General features: G+C 40.0%; 1 protein-coding gene across 1 annotated transcript in view; it reads right to left on the bottom strand.

Annotated features, from left to right (window-relative positions):
* DNAAF9 (dynein axonemal assembly factor 9) overlaps positions 1-21,403 on the bottom strand; it is a 131,559-nt gene that overhangs the window by 74,470 nt on the left and 35,686 nt on the right. The window contains exons 8-11 of the mRNA XM_047069165.1: positions 12,084-12,182; positions 8,302-8,357; positions 4,988-5,123; positions 897-978 (exon numbers count right to left, since the gene is read on the bottom strand). Of these exons, the coding sequence (XP_046925121.1) occupies positions 897-978; positions 4,988-5,123; positions 8,302-8,357; positions 12,084-12,182 (373 nt within the window). The remainder of the gene's footprint in view (positions 1-896; positions 979-4,987; positions 5,124-8,301; positions 8,358-12,083; positions 12,183-21,403) is intronic.

Consider the following 21,403-nt stretch of genomic DNA (forward strand, 5'->3'; position numbering starts at 1 on the left):
GAAGATGTCAAGAATTACATTTTTTTTTCTTTTGGGTTAAATACAGTACAAGCACACACAAGAGAGAAACCCAGCTTCGCCCGGTATCCTCCTAGTCCTTCACTCCTGACGCTGATTTTGTCACCACTAAACACCAGAGAAGACATGGGGAATTTCAGGCTCTGGAATGTTTTTGCCTTTGTTTTTAATTTTTTTAATTAGGAGGTATAATTAAGTAGGCTCAGTTCTGACTCTTTTATTGTTTCCTTAATTAGCTGACCCTTAATTATCATGCTTCTTTCAGAATCTTCTGGCTTATATGGCAACACCCAGGTAAAAACCTGGTTTCTGCTATACCCTCTGTGGAACAGTGCTGAGATCCTCATTCATTCTAGAGGTTCTTCTCTATACCTCTTTGGATGTCTGCAACTTCTAGTTACCCTAGCAAGGAGAGCAGCTCTAGTGGGCCTAACCTTTCTGGATGGCCCTGCAGCATGGAACACTTGCTCCTGTGAATGTTCCCAGTCCACAGGTAGCCTTCTACCATGGTCCTTCCTCACAGAACAGCAGGCATCTGGCTGAGTCATCCAAAGTCCCACTGTAGCCCACACCTCCTGCTATCCCCTACTAGGACTTACTCATCTTTGCCTTCCCTCTGACACTGAGCACATGGTCTCACATATGGTTAGACTATATACATCCTGAGCTGATAATTGTTCCTCCTGAAATACATTCTTTGAGAAATGTGTTAGGCACATCAACTCTCCTTCTGGAATCAGAGAGGCAGTTGGAGGCTGACAAAGTGGGTATCTTAAGCTCCTGAGGAAAGCAGTAAACTGTGAGTCCACTTTTATCTAGTTCAGGGGAGAAAGTATTCATTAGGTAAGTTGATGAGATGATAACTTACAAGAACTTACCCAAGTAAGGAACGTGGGTAGCTCCAAAAAAGTATGTTCTTGAACAGGCAAGGGGCCCCTTCGGTGAGACGCACTGTACTACCTGGATGTCAGAAAAAAGTAAGAGTAAAAAAGGAGCAGGGACTTAGGTGTGTACTGTTAGAGAAATGAAAAGTGTAGTTAATGGAAATCAATTTTATTTCACCAACAGCTGATTTATTATTTTTTATTTAAAAAAAAATTTTTTTTTCAACGTTTATTTATTTTTGGGACAGAGAGAGACAGAGCATGAACGGGGGAGGGGCAGAGAGAGAGGGAGACACAGAATCGGAAACAGGCTCCAGGCTCTGAGCCATCAGCCCAGAGCCCGACGCAGGGCTCGAACTCACGGACCGCGAGATCGTGACCTGGCTGAAGTCGGACGCTTAACCGACTGCGCCACCCAGGCGCCCCATGATTTATTATTTTTTAAAGGCACAGAGGAAAAGGTCACGTTTAGCTGTTGTTTTTCCAATGGTATTTTGTGTGTGTGTGTGTGTGTGTGTGTGTGTGTGTGTGTGTGTTTTTAACCTTGGCTACATTGTGAGGTTGCTGTCGGGTCAGCCCATGATGCTAATGAATTCACATCTTAGAAGAAAAAGAGGAAATATGCTTGGATTTTGACTTCCATTAATAGTCTAGAACTTTCACAGTGAGGACCTTGGCCAACATGACAGGCAGATGTGTGGGGGAGCTATAAATTCAAAGAGGGTGCTCCCCAGGTCCCCATCTTCATTTGTATTTCATCTCTATACACAGGCCTTGGAGAAAAGAAAATAAGTTTCCTAGATTTAAAAATTCTTATTCTTCTTTGTTTAGTTCATTTATACAAAAGTAGATAAAGATGTCCTTTTCTCTTGTGAAAATCCAGCATCTCATCAGGGTTCCCAGGATATCAGGTATAAAACAACAACAAAAAAATGCTACTATAGGAGCTAAAGGAAAAGAAATTAGCACAATATATTTAAAAAAAATAGCTAAATGTGACACAAATATTCCTTCTACTCCAATGTTTAAGGAAGTCACAAGAGAATGCATGGCATTTTTTCTGTAATATTGTGAACACCGTGAATCCAAAGATTTGTATTAAGGACTTGTTATGACTACTCTGTAATTCACCATCATGAACATGATCAATATTGCCATGATCCTAAATAAAAATGCATGTACATATTTCTAATTGTTGGTTAATGGACATATTTCCTCAATAAAACATGTTCCCTGGACTCCAAATTTCTCCTAACTCAAGTTTTTTTTAAAGATGCCATGTGTTTCAAACCAGCTTCCTGAGATTATATCATAAATTTGTATAAGTAAATTTCACATCTAATTTACATTAAAAGAAATCAGTACAAGAGAATTTACGTATATAATGTATAACTACTCAGATAATCTGGATTTGCATGTTTTACCTGTCACTGATTAATCTGTAAATTATTCATAAATGGCACAGAAGTGGAAAGGGTAAGTATGTTACACTGAAAAAGAGATGAATGAAGATGAAAGGTCATAATCTCAGACCCCCCACCTCCATCCCAGGACCAAATCTCATATAAGTTCCCTGACCTCATTAAGTTTCTGAGTTTATAAAATAAAGATCCCCAATTATTATAAAAAGTTCTACAAAGAACTTAGAAAATTAAAAAAAACTTAATAGATTGTTTTGAAGAGCAGTTGTAGGTATACAGAAAGAATTAAACCCACAGGTGGTGTGGCCCTCCCTACATTCTGCAGGAGTCTTCCTCTCTCACTCTAGTCCATATTCAGCCTCCAGGAGTTCATCAAAATTGTTATTTACATGTGGCTTCTGCTCCAGGTAAGCAGACATTGGCTGTGACTCTCTCGACTCACCCCTCTAGATCTTGGAATGTATTTGCCTTGAGACTTCAGTTCTTTGATGAGCGCAAGAAAAGTTGTTGGTTTTATTAGGTTTTTTAGCTTTTTTCTTGTAAGGATGGGAGAGATGATTTCTAAGCTTTTTATGTGTTAGCACCAAAAGTGGAAGTCTGCCCTGGATCTTACTGAAATCTTGCACTTTAGTAGCCCTTCTTTGACACTGCTTCTGTGGGTGAATAGGGGAGCACATTGCTTTGTTACCGCCTGGTAGGAGTGTTAAGTCCAGGTTCTCCACACAGACTCTACTGACACCCAGAGAGAGAGAGAGAGAGAGAGAGAGAGAGAGAGAGAGAGAGTGTGTGTGTGTGTGTGTGTATGTGCGCGCTCGAGAGCGCATGCTCCTTGTTACTGCTGGACAGAATAGGAGTTTAGGTTCCCCAGTATGTCTCTAGTGACACCACCCTGGCTTGGGAGAGTCACAATCACTATGGGTAAGTATTGGCCTTGTTATAGCTGAGTGGTGGTGGAAGTCCTGACTCTCCACTGGCCTCCAAGGATACCACCCCAAGGAAGAACACCTCGTTACTGCTGGATAGTGGTGTACATCCAAGGCTCCCCTGTCTCCACTGATACTGCAGGGGGAGGGAGGGTTCACTGGTGCCCAGTGGGGATGAAAGTCATGGCCCCCTACTGGGCCTTCTCTAATACTGACAGGGGTGGGGGTAAGGTAATGGTGCCCTGTTACAGCCTGGCAAGGGTGGATATCTAGGCTCTTCACTCAGCTCTTGTTGGCAGGGGTAGATGGAAATATTTTCCGAGGGGTTTGGCAGGAATAGAATAGCTGTTATCTAAAAATTCTTTTTTTTAATTTTTTGAACGTTTATTTTATTATTTTTTGAGAGAGAAAGAGAGAGAGCGTGCGTGCGAGCGCGAGCATGAGCAGGGGAGGGGCAGAGAGAGGGAGACACGGAATCTGAAGCAGGCTCCAGCCTCCAAGCTGTCAGCACAGAGCTTGACACGGGGCCCAAATCCACAAACCACGAGATCATGACCTGAGCCGAAGTAAGACGCTTAACTGACTGAGCCACCCAGGCACCCTGAAAGTTTTCTGTCTTGTTAGGCTGTCCCCTTCCTAGTCCTTCCACCAGAGAAAAGAGGCTTTACTTAGGGCTTTCTAGGTCTGTGCCTATTGGCATTTCTGGGTTGTCAGCTTTCCAATATCCAGTCTGGGATATATAGGCAAAAAGGAAGCCCAGAAAACTCACTGCCATTTTGTCCCTTTGGTCCTAAGGTCCTCAGCCAGTCTACTTCTTCTACCCTCCTATGTTTCTTTTATATATAGTGTCCAGGGTTTTTAGTTGTACTTAGCAGAAGGAATAGGAAGAAGTAGGTCTACTCCATCTTCCCAGAGGCAGAAATCAGCTAGTCTCCTTAAGTTTTAATTTAACATGTAGAGTCAACAAATAAGATTACACAAAGAAGCCTATGCCATTTGGCATTTTCTGTATATTCCAAGGGTGCTCTGGGGGGGGGGGTGTGTTGAAATGAGGCCTGAGCCCTCCTATTACAGGGCAGTAAGATCCTGACAGCATATCTATTCGAGCAGCCCTATGTTCCTGACTGGCTTGGAGGCAGATTTGAGGTTTCAGTCCAGAGAGACTAGGTCTCATGTTCTCCAGTCAAAACTAAACAATAGTACCTACCTCCCCAGCTTTCCTGATTGTCAGGAACATTCTGAAAATAATCAAAATTCCATGGACTTTTACAATCACTAGAGTCTCACATTTCAGTCTAATGTTTCCTTTAAAAGAACATAGTAGACAATTTACCACCAAATGCAAAAGTCTTCTCCCTGGCACCCTCAATACAAGAACAGTGACCCTCAAGGTTTATGTCCTGAAATGTAACAGTTAAGACAAAACAAACTTAGGCTTGGATGACTCTATTTCCAAGTTAATTTAAAATTCTTATTCTACTGACAATACTACTATGACAAAGAGTTTGGTTTGTGGAAGTATTTTTTTAACCTTTTTCCTTCAAATATTTAAAAATTAACTATGATGTTTTCAAATTATACCTAGTACTTCTATAAATAGTCAGTTTGCAATCACTTCACTCCAAAACAACTTCAAGTTCAAGGTTAAATCAATACACTAACCAGAAAGGTTACCCTTAACTTCCCCTCTTTCCTATTTAATAATAAAACCAATTAAACACCAGGTAGTCAAGCCACTCACCATGTGTTTGGCAAAGCTCCCACTGGGACCAGTGCTGCGTACCAGGTGCCCTTCAGAAGGGAAGTTAAAGTTGCCAGCATTCAGGTTTTCTCGTGTGGAGTGATTACCAAAGAGAACGAATGGCTGCCTATTAGGGCTAGAGTGGCAAACCAGAAATGTGATTAGAAAAGAGATTCCTGGCCAGGACAATTTCCCAGTGAGTGGGTTCTTGGGGTTTTCAGAGTGGTGTCCTGCGGTCTGAGCAAAGTGGTCAATACAGCCCCCCTAACACTCCCTACTGGGTGGGAATGGATGCCAGATGTCTCTGACTCCTCCTACTGACCCATAGAGATCATTTAGGGACATAACTAAATCCAAGCCAGGTTTATATTTTCAGCTTGTCCTACTTCTTAAGGAGAAAGTTCTGTAAGTCTGCTGTCCATGGTGCAGAGATGGAGCAAGAATCCAGTTTCACAAAATAGCATTTTAGTGGAAACAGAAATTTTAAAGGATGCTAGCAGTTGTGATAGATTGTAGGCAGACAACAGAGGCATTAACTATTTGGAGTAGCTTTTAGGATGGGAAGAGGAGAGTAGGGCTACGAATGTCCTCACTACCACATCCACCTGACTTGCATGTGTCCCCTTCTTCTGTCTCCTCTCTTGGTTAGACTTGTCTATTTGTGTTTTTGTTTGTTGTTGTTGTTGTTGCTGTTACTTCCTTTTTTCTCAGCCCACTTCAACTGACCCCCTCAGTCATTGCACTCAAATTACTCTTGCAAAAGTCACCAAATGACTTTCACGTAGCAAATAGCCAATCCACTAGGCAGCCTTCAGCCTGCCCCTCCTTGGTCTCTCAGAAGCACCGGACACCCTTTCCCTGCAAAAGCTGTTGCTTCTCAGTCTCCTTCATCAGCCATTCTCCTCTTCTATCTGCCTCAGAACATTCCTAGGGTTTTACTTTCAGCTATCTGCCTCTCCTCTCCTCTTTTATGATCTACCCCACTATACCTGTTCCCCTGGAATCAGTATCCATCCAGGGACTGAGCCAGACCTGAGAGGCCCCCTTAGGCCTCCTTAACTTCTTCTGCCCCTAACCCTCTGAATCCAATCAATCAACTCACTAGTTGTCCATTTCCCTCAATCCACATGGTTACAAGCCTCGTCCATGATGCCATCACTTCCTCCCTAGACAACTAGAATGCTTCCGCACAGCTACCGTGTTTCCACTCTCGCTCTCCTACAGTCTCTTCTCCACAATGCAGAGAGCACAACCTTTTACACATGCAAAGACTGTAATGCCTTTATGTTATTTTCAGGAGGACTGAAATCTTTCACATGGTGAAAGATGATCTACATTCAACTTCTTTGGCTCCACGAAAGGCCGCTCTCCTCCAACTCCTATGTCCCACCAAACTCATCCTCTTTTATGTTTCTTATGTTCTCATCTCAGGGTGCTTTTCTCCCTTTTTTTTTTTTTTTTAAAGATTTTACTTTAAAGTAATCTCTACACCTCATGTGGGGCTTGAATCCACAACCCCAAGATGAAGAGTCACACGCTCCACTGACAGCCAACCCAGGAGCCCCTCCCTTAATTATCTTTGCTCATCATTCAGATTTCCTCCCAGAGGAGTCCATGCTCCCAGCTACGGTCTTCACAGTACCAAGTTCTTTTTTCCTTCATGGCACCAGAGTTTGTAATTATATTTTTTTGTGAGGTTGCTTGATTAAGGTCTTATTTCTCCACCACACCATATACTCACTCCATGAGGGCAAAGACCATGACTAGTTTATTTTTGAATTTTAATTTTTTAAAAATGTAATCTCTATGCCCAACTTGGGGCTCAAAATCATGACCATGCTCTACCAACTGAGCCAGCTGGGCATCCCCATGGCTGGTTTACTTTTTAACCATGTTTCTCTTGTTTAATATGTCATATGTTCTCAACAACAGTCAGTGACTAAACGGTATTTTTATTTTCTTTTATTATTTTTTTAATGTTTATTTATTTTTGAGGTGGGGGAGGGGCAGAGAGAGAGAGGGAGACACAGAATCCGAAGGAGGCTCCAGGCTCTGAGCTGTCAGCACAGAGCCTGACCTGGGGCTTGAACTCACGAACCATGAGATCATTACCTAAGCCGAATTGTGGGACACTTAACTGACTGAGCCACCCAGGCGCCCCAAGGGTATTTTTAAAAAATAGTTTCTGCTATGTATTGAATGTATCCCCACAAAATTCATAGGTTAAAATCCTAACCCCCAAAGCGATGGTATTAGGAGGTATAGCCTTTGGGAGGTGATTAAGCCATAAGGGCAGATCCCACATGAATGGTATTATAAAAAAGGCTCTTATAAAAGAGGTCTGAGAGATCCCTTGCCCTTTCTGCCATGTGAGTTTATAGTGAAATGAGGAAGCAGGCCTTCATCAGACACTGGATCTCACAGTGCCATGATCTTGGACTTCCTAGCCTCCAAACTGTGGGAAATAAATGTTTTTTTGTTTATAGGCCACCCAGTTTATGGAATTTTTGTCATGGTAGCTAAAACAGATTAAGACAGTTTCCTTTATCCCTGATCCTTTCCTTAAATTGCCCTTAGTGTGTGTCACATGGAAAAGTGTTTACATTTCTTTGTATTATTCTTAAAAATACCTCCTTAAGCTTCAGGCAAACAGGGGCTCTTAAAAGTAAATATAACTGATTTTTCTTCTGAAGCTTAATTCAAGTTAAGTGACTCTTCAACCAGTGTAATCTGTCTCATTTCACATTGGATTGGAATTAGGAAATAAAAGAGAGGAAAAATCTACTTTGATCTACTTTGATCCCATCCCAGGCTGGGCCCTCCGGATTACCATGACAAAGAGAGGTGCTAAAGGAAAAACCGCAAGAAAACAAAATGCAGCAACCCTGATACTCTCTTGTCTTCCTGGGGCTGGACCTTTATTGCCAGAGCCCTTTTACCCTCCACAAATGAGGATCCCTGCCCAGCCCATGGACATCCTACTTCCTAGCTTTCCTGGGGTAGGGATGGAATATAAAATTCCTTTCTTAAGATTTCAGCAAGCTACAATGTTTTAAAAACTAGTTTGCTATAAATCTATATTAATATATACATACACACACACACACACACACATACATACATATACACACATATACACAAAAGCAGTGAAATGGACAATTTTTCAGAGTATGCATTTCTTAACCTATGATGACCAAAGTCAGTCTATATTTTCCTGACTCTACCTTCTGGACTTAGATGCTCCCTCACATCCACTTCCCTTGTTAAACCCCATTTCTCTAACATCATTCACCTTTCTTCCCCAAGAAACCTACCTGTTTTCAGTTATATGGCTGGAGATCATTCCATGACTGAAGTAACTTCTGAATGGCTAAAAAAGAACCCAACACTGTATTATATCACAATTTTATAAAACAATCACAAATCTCTCATATAGGTATGTGTGTAGGTATAGAGTGTGTATGTGTGTATTGAGAGAGAGAGATGTGTTTATAGATTATTATAAGAACACGGAAGGACATAGGTGGTAGAAAGCAACATGAATTTGGGGGACAAGTAACTAACAAACAGCAACAGAAATAGACAAATGGCTGCAAGAGAAAAAGAAAGGTAAAGAAAAATTCTTGTCAAATTTTATGATTTAATTATTGAAACAAAATTGGACCAACCATCATCTATGGTCCAAGACACTAATCATGTAGGAATTTTCCCTTCTATTAAAAATTTGTTTTTCTACATTTCTTTTTTTTAATGTTTATTTTTGAGAAAGAGAAAGTGAGCAAGCGCACGCTGGGGCAGAGAGAGGAGGACAGAAGATCCAAAGCAGACTCTGTGCCAACAGCAGAGAGCCCAACATGGGCTTGAACCCACGAACCATGAGATCATCACCTGAGCTGGTCAGACACTGAACCCACTAAGCCACCCAGGCACCCCTGTTTTTCTACATTACTAATAAGGGAATATACATTAATTCTAACATACTAATTTAAAATCAGCATTAAGAAAGAATCCACAGAACTTAGAAATACACAGAAAGAAGTTTCCCAGGAAAGCATAGAAGTATTTCTCAGCATTGGTATGTAAAGTGCTAGGCTAAACACTAACCAAAAATTGATATGCAGGGACTATGTCAAAAGGGTCAAAATTTCAAAATGCAATTTTAATCCTCTTAAAAAACATCTATTGTTTACCTCTTGCTCTGATTATGTAAGTAATATATGCTTATTTTAAAATATAACAATCTAAGAACTGTTAACTTTCTGGTAAATTTTCTTCCTATCTTTTTTCTATGGTACATCCATAGCATATGGCTGTACCAAAGTTTATTAAATAGCCCTCTATTCTTAGAAATCTATGTTTCTTATATCATAATACTACAATAAGCAACTTTTCATAAGTTTTATTTGCAGCTTTGATTATTTTCTTAAAGCAGATATGGAAATGAAATTATACGGTAAAAAGGCAAAACTATATTGCCAAATTGTTTTTCAAAAAAGTTTTATCAATATACACTTCCACTTACCATACATGAGTGTGCCTATCTCAGGGTAAACTCATAAGCACTGTCGATTAAATGTCCATTTAAAAATATATTTTCCAAGTTGATAAATGAAAAATGGTACCTCACTGCAGCTGTATTATACATTCCTTTGATTTCTAATGAAATAAAGTATATATTCAAATATGTTCAATGGCTATCTGGATTTCCCTTTGGTAATTAACTGTTTACATCCTCTGGATGTTCATCAATTGGAGTTTTGGTGTTTACAGATCTTACTGATCTGTAAAAACTCTCTCTATATTAAAATAATAGCTATATTTTACTGAGGTTTACCTCTACTGTGATAGACACTTAAATGTATTATCTCAAGTAATCCTAATAACCTATGAGGATCATTCGACCACTATTTCCTCTAGTTCTGTTAATAATACTGTACTAATACTAAAACGGGAAAAAAACATATGAAAATAAAATATAAAGTGGCCTTCAAACATGAAAAAAAGTTCAAGCTTACTCATTATTAGAAAAATACAAATTAAAATAATACTGACATACCATTTCTTATCTACGAGATGGTGAGAAATTAAAAAGTGTGACAATACATCCTGTTGGTGAGGCTGTGGTGTAACAGGCACTCTCATATACAGCTGGTGGGAATGCAAATTGGTCAACCCTTCTGAAGAGAAATTTGGCAATAGCTAACACAACTAGATGTGCACTTACCTTGTGACCCAGCAATCGCATTACTAGGTATACAAACCTCCAACAATATGAAAATACATAAGCACAAAGTTATTTACTATGGCACTGTTTGCAATGGCAGAATATTGAAAACAACCTAAATGAGCACACATAAGAGAACGGCTGAATAAATTACAAATCCACACAGTAGTATACTATGAATCATAACAAAGAATGAGAAGATCTCAATGAACTGACTTGGAGAAAGCTGCAGGATATTTTCTTGTTAAGTGAAAAAGTGAAAATGACTACATGTATGTTGCCCTTCAATGAAAAAAACAAGAGGACATAAGAAAATACACATGTATCTGCTCATGTGTGCAAAAGAAAAAGAAAGACAAATCAGAAATGAAGAGATTTGTTATCTACTGGTAGTAGAGTAGGTGGAAAATGGTGGAGTGAGGGAGTGAATGAGAAGGAAGTGATAGGAAACAAGGAGTGACATGTCACAGAATATACCTTTTTTAGTATCTTTTACTCTAGGAACCACAGTAATGAGAGAAAAAATAATCCAGAAAACTAAAAAGGGCACTGGTGAAATGTGGGACTACTTCATGTGGCCTAATATAGAGGTAACTAGAGTCTCTGAAAAAAAAGATGGACAGAAAAAATATCTGAACAAATAATGGCCAAAAACTTCCCAAACTAGAAGAAAACTATGAATCCACAGATCCAAGAAGCTCAACAAGAGCCAAGCGCAAGAAACATAAAGAAAATTATAGTGAGACACATCAGAATCAACTCAAAACCAGTAAAAAAAGAGAAAATCTTAAAAGCTGCTAGAGGGGGAAAAAAAACAGTTATACAGAGAGGAACAAAGATAAAGACGAAAGAACAGACCATCAGAAACAATGCAAGTGAGAAGACAGTGGAACAGCATCTTCCAGGTACAAAAAGGAAAAAACAGTCAACCAAGAATCTATACGTGGCAAAATGTCTCCCAAAAATGAAGGTGAAATACAGATATTTTTTCAGACCTATACAAGTTGGAAGAATTCATCATCAGAAAGTTTTCACTATGGAACATATTAATGGACACTTCAGGGAGAAGGAAATCATACCAAATGGAAATCTGGATCGTCACAAAGGAATGAAGAGCATCAAAAACAGTAACTACATGGGCAAATATGTAAGATTTTTTTTTATTACTTAAATCTTCTTAGAAAGGATTAAAATGAGATTAAAAAGAGAACTGACTGCTTAAACAAAAATAATAGCAATGTGTTGGTGGTGTTTATAACATACGTAAAAGTGAGATGCATGACAACAAAAGTCAACACCAGCTCCAAAGATCAGGAGCCAGTGTAGCACAGGGGAGCTGAGGACTGGCGTGCAAAACCAAAGTACGCTCAAGTGCAAGCTCAAGATTTGTCTTCTGATCCTTCTTACTGACTAGTTTTGGGCACTGGCCTATGCCTCGGTTCTTGATTTAGATACCACTGTTTACTCCTGGAGTGAATCTGACCCTGAATCTAGTAACTTCATCATTGTTTGCGTGGAAAAAAAAATTTACCTAGACACTCAACTGACAAAGGTGTGCTACTCACACGTGGAAAATTATGTCTAGGCTTATCAACTACTGCCCAATAGAATTCCTTGCTGACAGAGGTATCATGACACTGAAAAATGACTATCCATCTTATATAGGAGCTGGTACCAAACACCCAACTTCCTTATAGATGTTGGTAGGTTGGCATGGGGGTTAAAGACTTCTATACAGCATACAACAAAGCATAAGGAAAGAATAAACATATTAGGATCGGTAGTGTTGTATTCTGAAAAAATTAACAAAACAAAAATAGAAACAATAAGTTAATCAGGTTTTTCTTTCTCTTTGACCCTTCCCTTACATACCTCACCCGCTTGAGATTCAGAAAGTTCCAGCAGGAAAGGAATTTCTGTATCAAAATTAGCAAAGAAGCTAGTCCACTGATGTTCAAAAGCCACCAAATCCTATGAAGAAAATGAAAAGGATAATGCATTTGGTTATATTAAGAAGTACTTTAGAAACATGAATCAGATCTCAAGTACTTTAGAATCATGAATCAGATCTCAAAATACCAGACTGTTTAAATGTTTTAAAAGTTAACAGCAGGGGAGCCTGTTGTGGCTCAGCTGGTTAAGCATCAGACTTCAACCCAAGTCATGATCTCATGGTTTGTGAGTTCAAGTCCCACATCAGGTTTGAGCTGTCAGCACAGAGCCTGCTTCAGATCCTCTGTCTCCATCTTTCTCTGCACCTCCCCCACTCGCCCTCTCTCTCAATAAATAAACATTTTAAAAAGTTAACAGCAAACTACAGATACATGTTACAACATAGATGAACCTCAAAAACATTATGTCAAGTGAAAGAGGCCAGATATAAATGACCACCTGGCGTATTCTCCATTTATATGAAATATACAGAAAAGGCCAATCTATAGAGACAGAAAGTAGATCAGTGATTTGAATGAGGAACAAAGACTGACTGCAAGTGAACACAAGGGAATTTTTTGGGTTGATGAAAATATTCTAAGATTCGATTATGGTGGTGGTTGTACAACTCTGTAAATTTCACTAAAAACTACTGAATTGTACATTTAAATGGGCAAATTTTATGGTATATAAATTATAGCATAATAAAATTGTTTAAAAAAAAGGGGGGCAGTAATGGCCACTCCAATGCCTTAGCAATGCCTTTAGCAATCTTTGTTGGAAAGAGGGACCTATTTATGATGTATCTTTTTTTTTTTTTTTAATTTTTTTTTTTTCAACGTTTATTTATTTTTGGGACAGAGAGAGACAGAGCATGAACGGGGGAGGGGCAGAGAGAGAGGGAGACACAGAATCGGAAACAGGCTCCAGGCTCTGAGCCATCAGCCCAGAGCCCGACGCGGGGCTCGAACTCGCAGACCGCGAGATCGTGACCTGGCTGAAGTCGGACGCTTAACCAACTGCGCCACCCAGGCGCCCCTATGATGTATCTTAAAGATGGTACATCCTGTGCCAAAAGGGTCACATCAGTGGAGCTTTAAGGACAAGTTAGATGACCTTAGTTAGAAGTTGGGTGGTGGCATGGGTGGCCCAGAGCCCTCTCCTCCCTTACACCCTCCCCCAGTGGCAGTGGGAGGATTGTGAAACTGTGTGCCCTTCCCAGTTGACTCTCCTCTTTGTGCAACCTCTTTCCTTCCCCATCCCAGCTACTTTTCAGCCTCCTCTCTGAACTCATTCTGGTTCCCAGTCACCACACATTGCTTTGTGCTACTGGCTTTCCTTTAAAACATCATCAGTTAACCAAAAAAAAAAAAAAAAAAAAAACATCTATGAGTTGCTTAAGACACTCAAATAGTATCCTTGTCTTATTCTGAAGTTGCTGATAATTTGTACTGAGATAAGTTATCTTCACTGCCCATCTCACAGTTTAAGTGTCTGTATGTTGGGCGCTGGCCTAGTGCCTTGCTCACAGCAGGCATTCTGTTTGCTGCATTAAAACTTACTAGCTGGATTTATGCTCTCCTCCATTCTTCTCTCCCAGTTGGGGATAAGCAAGTACTCAGACCTATGGGCTCCGTGTTAGCCAGGTATTGAGTCTACTGGCCCTAGGCATAAAGCACAATGGACCCCTGCTGGGAATTCTTAGTGTAAACAACATTCTTACTAATGGCTCCGCTGCTTGTTGCCCAGATGATCTATATTTTATTTATAAATAAATACAGAAGTATATGTGTATATGTATCTAAAATTATTTTAAGTAATCACATGGGTGACAGTGCTGATACTGCTTTCTGAATATGTTTTATATATAATTTGGGATAAAAAAATCAGGTATACATGTGAGAATATTTGTATATACATATGGAGAGAAAGACACACACAGAGAATTTCCTACCTCTGTCCACTGAAGAGATATAGAAACAATGACCAAACCAGTACCAATGAGCATTCGCAGCACCTACACTGTTGTGCTAAAATACCACTCCCCAAACAAACTAGAACTTATTAGAGAAATGACGATTCCAGACCTGGGACAGGAAATGTATAAGAGAACCCAGGAATCTCTTATCGTAGTATATGGCAAGGAAGTTATCAAGGACTATTAGGGTTGTGTCAAAACAATTTGTAACCAACTTTAAGTGAGCTACTACCCAAAGATGAAACAAGCTGAACATCAGCAAAGATGGTAACTGCACTGGATAAAAACACATCAAATAGGTTTAAATCTATGAGTTCAAAATGAGATATACTAAAAAGAACTAATTGGTTACTTTTGGGAATGGTTGGGAACCAACTTTATTTTGAAAATTGATAAATAAAAGCAAGAATTCAAACAATTATCCTGTTCTTCCCACATGAACTCCACCACTGCATAACCAAATAGCAAGCTGAATTATTTCTCTTTAGAGAATATAAATGAAGAAGGAATTATAGAATTGGAATACTACCATTTTACAATGGTGAATTAAGGATCTGATTAATCAATTAAAGACCTAAGGACCGTACATCAGCGACTGTTCACAAAATTAAAAGAGATTCAATTACACATATATACTTCTTGTAAAGAATACCCTCTCAGAAGTAGTTTTCCCTCCAAAAATCATTCCTGACACTGATTAAACCTCTAGATTCAATTACCAATAATATGGAAATACAGAAGACAGGGAAAATGTTAAACTACATGATAGGAATGTGATCAACAAATCCCAATGAGGATAACTATAAAACAAATGATCTGATTTCCTTAATAAACAGTTAAGTGAGGGTAGGGACAAAAAGAACCTATAGATTAAAAGAAACCTAGGGGCACCTGGGTGGCGCAGTCGGTTAAGCGTCCGACTTCAGCCAGGTCACGATCTCGCGGTCCGTGAGTTCGAGCCCCGCGTCAGGCTCTGGGCTGATGGCTCAGAGCCTGGAGCCTGTTTCCGATTCTGTGTCTCCCTCTCTCTCTGCCCCTCCCCCGTTCATGCTCTGTCTCTCTCTGTCCCAAAAATAAATAAACGTTGAAAAAAAAAATTTAAAAGAAACCTAAACACACACACACACACACACACACACACACACACACACACACAGGCAAAGTTAAACTATGTATATAGTATATATAGTATGCAAAGTATAACTAGCATTATACATGAAGCACATTTGGAAGCACATTTTGATGATGAAATTGCAAAGAAAAGTAGGGGTCATTGCCACAGAATTCATGATAGTGTTATTCTTCGGGGAGTAGGAAAGAGGTGATGGGTTTGGCAAAAAGCACTCAGACTGCTTCTGGGGTGGCAAGACTCTGTTGCTTTGCTTTATAATGACTTATTAAATTACATATTAGTTTTATGTTCTTTTCTGAATCTGTGTTAATAAAAAGTCTTTAAAAACAGACACACAAGTAATATACATTTATTACAGAAACTCAGAAAATCTAGAAAAATCACTGTTAACATTTTGGAAAATATGGGGCACCTGGGTGGCTCAGTCAGTTAAGCGTCCGACTTCGGCTCAGGTCATGATCTCACAGCTCATGAGTTCGAGCCCTCTGTCCTGACAGCTCAGAGCCTGGAGCCTGCTTCAAAATCTGTCTCCTTCTCTCTTTGCCCCTCCCCCACTCGCATATTTTCTCTCTCTCTCTCTCTCTCTCTCAAAAAAGGAATAAACATTAAAAAAAATTAAAAGGAAAAACATTTTGGAAAATGTTCTCATTCTATTTTTACAGACGTATTATATATATATATATATATATACACACACACATATATATACACAAAATATGTGCATATATTTTTTTTTAAGTTTGTTTATTTTGAGAGAGAGCAAGTTCGACCACAAGTGGGGGAAGGGCCGAAAGAAGGAGAGACAGAATCCCAAGCAGGCCCTGCGCCATCAGCTCAGAGCCCAATGAGGGGCTCCAACTTAGGAACTGCGAGATCATGACCTGAGCCGAGATCAAGAGTCTGATGCTTAACCGACTATGCCACCCAGGCAACCCCAAATATGTGCCTATTTGTAACTGGAAATCTACAATTATCTGGGTCAGACTGTCCTACCCTACCACCTCTGTGCCTTGGCCCAGTAAACCAGACCTCCTGAGTTTGGGATCCTGACCTGCTGCTATCAGGTCCAATCAGTGCCCCTGATCCAGGGTCCAAGATAGTCCATGTGTTTTAGAGGATACACGAAAAAAGATGGGGCACTCTGTTCCAAAAAATTTCCCCGAGGGAGCCAGGTGTGTTAGTACTAATTACAGAATAAGATAGAATGAATCATTAAATACTGCTTTCAGCTCCATGCTAGGAGTGAAATGAAAGATGCAATGAATTCTCATATTAAAAATAACTAGCATTATACATGAAATGCCCACATAAATGCACGCGCGCACACACACACACACACACACACACAGAGTCTTAAAACACCCTAACATCCTTATATTTCTCTATGCTCACTATAAAGATGAGGAGACTGAGATACTTCAGAGTAAAGTGATCTACCTAAGGATGGAATACTAAAGAGAAGCAGAAGTGGAAATATATCTAGGCAGGAGATACCCAGAGCCTGTTTTTTCCAGCACAGTATTCTCCAACTTTTCCAATGGATACTGTGTATGTAGGTAGAAATGGTCAGTTGCATTTGATGTGGAAGAAGGGAAAGTTTATCTGCTCAGACTCTTTGAAGTCAAATCCAGAAGACAGGCCCAGATAGATATCAAGGTCAGATACGCAGCAAAGGTCAGAAAATGCTGAGACTGTGTCAGTGTGCCTTCGTTCTTGGCTGGTGGCAAAAGATGCTGAACTTTAGTCAGAACTCTTGGCCCTACGCTGGCATCCTGCTCTCTGGTGGCTCAAAGTCCATATCCATGGCACCACCGGTAAACTGAGCTGGCTTAAGGACTAGGCAAGGGGACAGCAGCCACATTTGAACAACTTCTCTCAATGTTGAAAAGGAGACGATTCTGGGGCTCAGACAGGTTCCTTCCCTGTGGCTAGAATGCTCATACCGCCTCCTCCTTGGTCTGGAAAATCTCTGATCACCACACATGCTCTGGGAAGCAATTCCAGGAAGAATGATTTTCCTTACCCTTTATGTTCCACTGCAATTATAGCAGTTACCAAAGTATGCTGTTATTATTGGCCTAAGAGCCCATTAAATAGTATGAGCGGGAGCCAGGTCTACCTATTTCTGTGACTTTAGCATAAGCACAGTATCCAAGAAATAGCAGGGATCAAGGACTATGTATTTAATAAATCAACAAGCAAAAAAAAAAAAAAACAAAAAAAAACTCAAGGGCACTATACTGACTGACCAAGAGGGAAAAAAAGCTCAATTTAAATATTTAAAAGTATTTTTATGAATTACACAATGCAATAAAAATGGGAAAATGAAAACAAGTGACCAATAAGACTATCACCTAAAGTTTCTAAGACACAGACATACAAACTTTACAAAGATGGAATACCTTTTACTTTTTTGCTAAATATATTTTGAACATCTTTCTATATCAAATTCAATTTTTAAAAAAATTTTTTAGTGTTTGTTTATTTTTGAGAGAGAGGGAGACAGACAGAGCACGAGCAGGGGAGGAACAGAGAAAGAGACAGAGTGTGAGTGAGGGGTGGAGAGAGGCAGACACAAAATCTGAAGCAGGCTCCAGGCTCGAAGCTGTCAGCACAGAGCCCAACATGGGGCTTGAACTCAAGGACCATGAGATCATGACCTAAGCCAAAGTTAGACGGTCAACTGACTGAGCCACCCAGGCACCCCTATATCAAATCCAATTCTAAAACATCATTTCAAATGACAGTATAATGGGCCACTGAGATTTTTTTTTTTTTTAGAGAATGCGTGCTGGGGAGAGGGGCGGAGAGGGAGAAAAAGAATTTTTTTTTTAAAGTTTATTTATTTTGAGAGAGAGGGAGAAAGAGTACCCCAAGCACTGTCAGCACAGAGCCAGATGTGGGGCTCGATCCCATGAACTGTGAGATCATGACCAAAGCTGAAATTAAGGCCGGCTGCTCAACTGACAGCTACCCAGGTGCCCCCTGAATAGTTTTATTTAACCAAATTCCTATTGTTGGACATTTACTTTGTCTACAGTTTTTATAAACAATACTTCAAGTGAATATTCTTCAGTGACATCTTTAATTTCTTAGGATAAATTACTAAATAGAAATTGCTGGGGGGCACCTGGGTGGCTCAGTCAGTTGAATGTCCAACTTCTGCTCAGGTCATGATCTCACAGTTCATGAATTCAAGCCCTGCATTAGGCTCTCCACTGTCAGCGTGGAGTTGCTTCAGATTCTCTGCCGCCTCTTTCTCTGCCCCTCCCCCGCTTGTGCAGCACGCTCTTTCAAAAATAAGCAAACATTTAAAAAAATAAAAAAGAAAATGTTGGGGGCACCTGGGTAGCTCAGTTGGTTAAGCATCCGACTTCGGCCTAGGTCACGATCTCGCGATTCGTGAGTTCAAGTCCCACAAAGGGCTCTGGTGCTGACAGCTTGGAGCCTGGAGTCTGCCTCAGATTCTGTGTCTCCCTCTCTCTCTGCCCCTCCCCTGCTCACGCTCTGTCTCTCTCTGTCTCTCAAAAATAAATAAATGTTAAAAAAATTAAAAAGAAAAAAAAGAGAAATTGCTGGATAGGGATGCCAAATGTTCACTCAAGACAGGCATTTCACCTATTCCGTTGAAGGCCTCACTCTTACTCTGACAAGTGGCAACTCAATCTAGTCTTTTAGAAATTTCTAGCATTTTCGTAGATGAAAAAGTAGCACCTCCTTATAGTTTAATTAGTGTATTTGTGAGAACTGGTGCAGTTCATCTGTAAAGAATATTTCATGGAGGGGTGTCTGGGTGGCTCAGTCGGTTAAGCGTCCGACTTTGGCTCAGACCATGATCTCATAGTTCGTGAGTTTGAGCCCTGCCTTGGGCTCTCTGCTGTCAGCGCAGAGCCTGCTTAGGATCCTCTGTCCTTCTCTCTCTCTGCCCCTTCTCCGCTGGTTCCCTCTATCTCAAAAAAACCAAAAAACAAAAAACCTTTAAAAGAAAAAAGAATATTTCATGGAAAAAATAATGAAAGAAAAAAATACACTTCGCAGAGGAGTATGCACTCTCCCTCTTGAGATCTGTGGGATCTGACCAGGAAGCATAGAGCTGTATGTTCTCTGGCCATCAAAGAGCTGCCAGCAATGATTGGCCAATGGAAATTAAAGCCCAGATGTCAATCCTGGCTTAAGATTACAATCTTGGCAAAGGGGGAAATAAATATGAGCAGAAAAAGTATTTGGATGGTGGAGAGAAAAGAGGGTTTCAGAGAAGTTTGGAAGCTATGAAATAGCTGAGAGAAGGGGGAATAAGGCAAATTTTTAAAAAGTAATATAGGTATGGATCACACCCTTTTCAGTGATTTTCTAGAGACTCAAAGACAGGAATAGCATTTTTAAATACTTTTGGTTGTTGAATTTGAATTTTATTAAGCACATTTGTAAACTCACCACAAGAGATCCCTGTACAAATTTATTGTCATTTTTATACATATCTATAGTAGTTTCTATCCCACTTGGGGTTCAATGAGCTTCATGGATTTGTGGACTGATTTTATCAATTTGGAAAGTTCTTGGACAGTATCAACTCAGATTTCCTGCTGCATTTTCTCTCTACTCTCCTTTTGGGATTCTAACTATACTATGTTAGATCATCTGACATTGTTTGACAGGTACTGGATGCTCTGTTCTACTCCCCTTGCTGCTCTTCTCTTTGTCCTTCAGTTGAGAAATTGCCTTTGATATATCTTTAATTCACAGAACACTTCTTCATTTGTATCTAGGCTGCTGTTAAGACAATCTAATGAATTCTTCATTTTAGATATAGTATTTTCATTTCTAGCATTTCCATTTAGTTCTTTTTCTACTTTTCAAGTCTCTGCTGAAATTTCTCATCTTTTCATATATGCTGTTCTCTTTTTGTTCAGATTCTTCAGCATTTATTTTAATATTTATTCATCCTTCAGAGAGAGAGAGAGAGAGAGACAGAGAGACAGAGAGACAGAGCATGAGCGGGGGAGGGGCAGAGAGAGAGGGAGACACAGAATCCAAAGAAGGCTCCAGACACTGAGCTGTCAGCACAGAGCCTGACGTAGGGCTCAAACTCACGAACCGCAGGATCATGACCTGAGCTGAAGCTGGACACTTAACTGACTGAGCCACTCAGGCAGCCCTGATTCTTCAGCATTTTTATTAGCTGCTTAAAATTCTCCATTAGTTAATTTCAATATCTGGATCTAATTCTCTTGACTGGTTTTTTTTTTTTTGAAGATTTTATTTTTAAAAATTTTTAATAATGTTTATTTTTGAGAGACAGAGAGAGAGAGAAAGAGAGCACGAGTTGGGGAGGGGCAGAGAAAGAGACACAGGATCTAAAGTAAGCTCCAGGCTCTGAGCTGTCAGCACAGAGCCCAATGCAGGGCTCGAACTCATGAACCATGAGATCATGACCTGAACCGAAATTGGATGCTTAACCAACTGAGCCACCCAGGCACCCCTAAGATTTTATTTTTAAGTAATCTCTACACCCAGTGCAGGGCTTGAACTCAAAACCCTGAGATCAAGAATTGCATGCTTTATCGACTGAGCCAGTCAGGTGCCCTCTCTTGACTGTTTCTTGATTAACAATAAAATTTTCTTCTAATTTTTTTTTTTTTACCACATGCCAGCCATTTTGTGATAAAAGAACAGTAAAAACTGAAGCAGGTAATATTTACCTTTACAAAAGTATATCTTTTCTTTTATCAGGTCATTAAAATAGGGATCCAAGGAATTTTGATCTACAATTGATCAGAGTCTGGGTCTGAGTGCATTTGTGCATTTGTTAATTACTAAATTAAAATATTTTGAGGGTAGGGTCTGAACTTCAGCAGACTTTGCTCATGGGAAGTCAGAAAACCAGGGAAGGGCCTGGTCTATAGTCCATGGTGATTACCACTACTGCTTCTTCAGCCAAAAATGTCATCATCTGTTCAGGTGCAATTAAAAATATCCTTCTGGGGGGCACCTGGGTGGCTCAGTGGGTTAAGCGATCGACTTTGGCTCAGGTCATGATCTCGCAGTTTGTGAGTTTGAGCCCCGCATCAGGCTCTGTGCTGACAGCTCAGAGCCTGGAGCCTACTTCAGATTCTGTGTCTCTCCCTCTCTACCCCTCCCCTGCTCATGCTG

Source organism: Lynx rufus, unplaced genomic scaffold (genome assembly GCF_022079265.1).
Source record: "Lynx rufus isolate CCGP_SWC_20201006 ecotype Redwood Valley unplaced genomic scaffold, mLynRuf1.p SCAF_8, whole genome shotgun sequence".
NCBI lineage: Eukaryota > Metazoa > Chordata > Mammalia > Carnivora > Felidae > Lynx > Lynx rufus.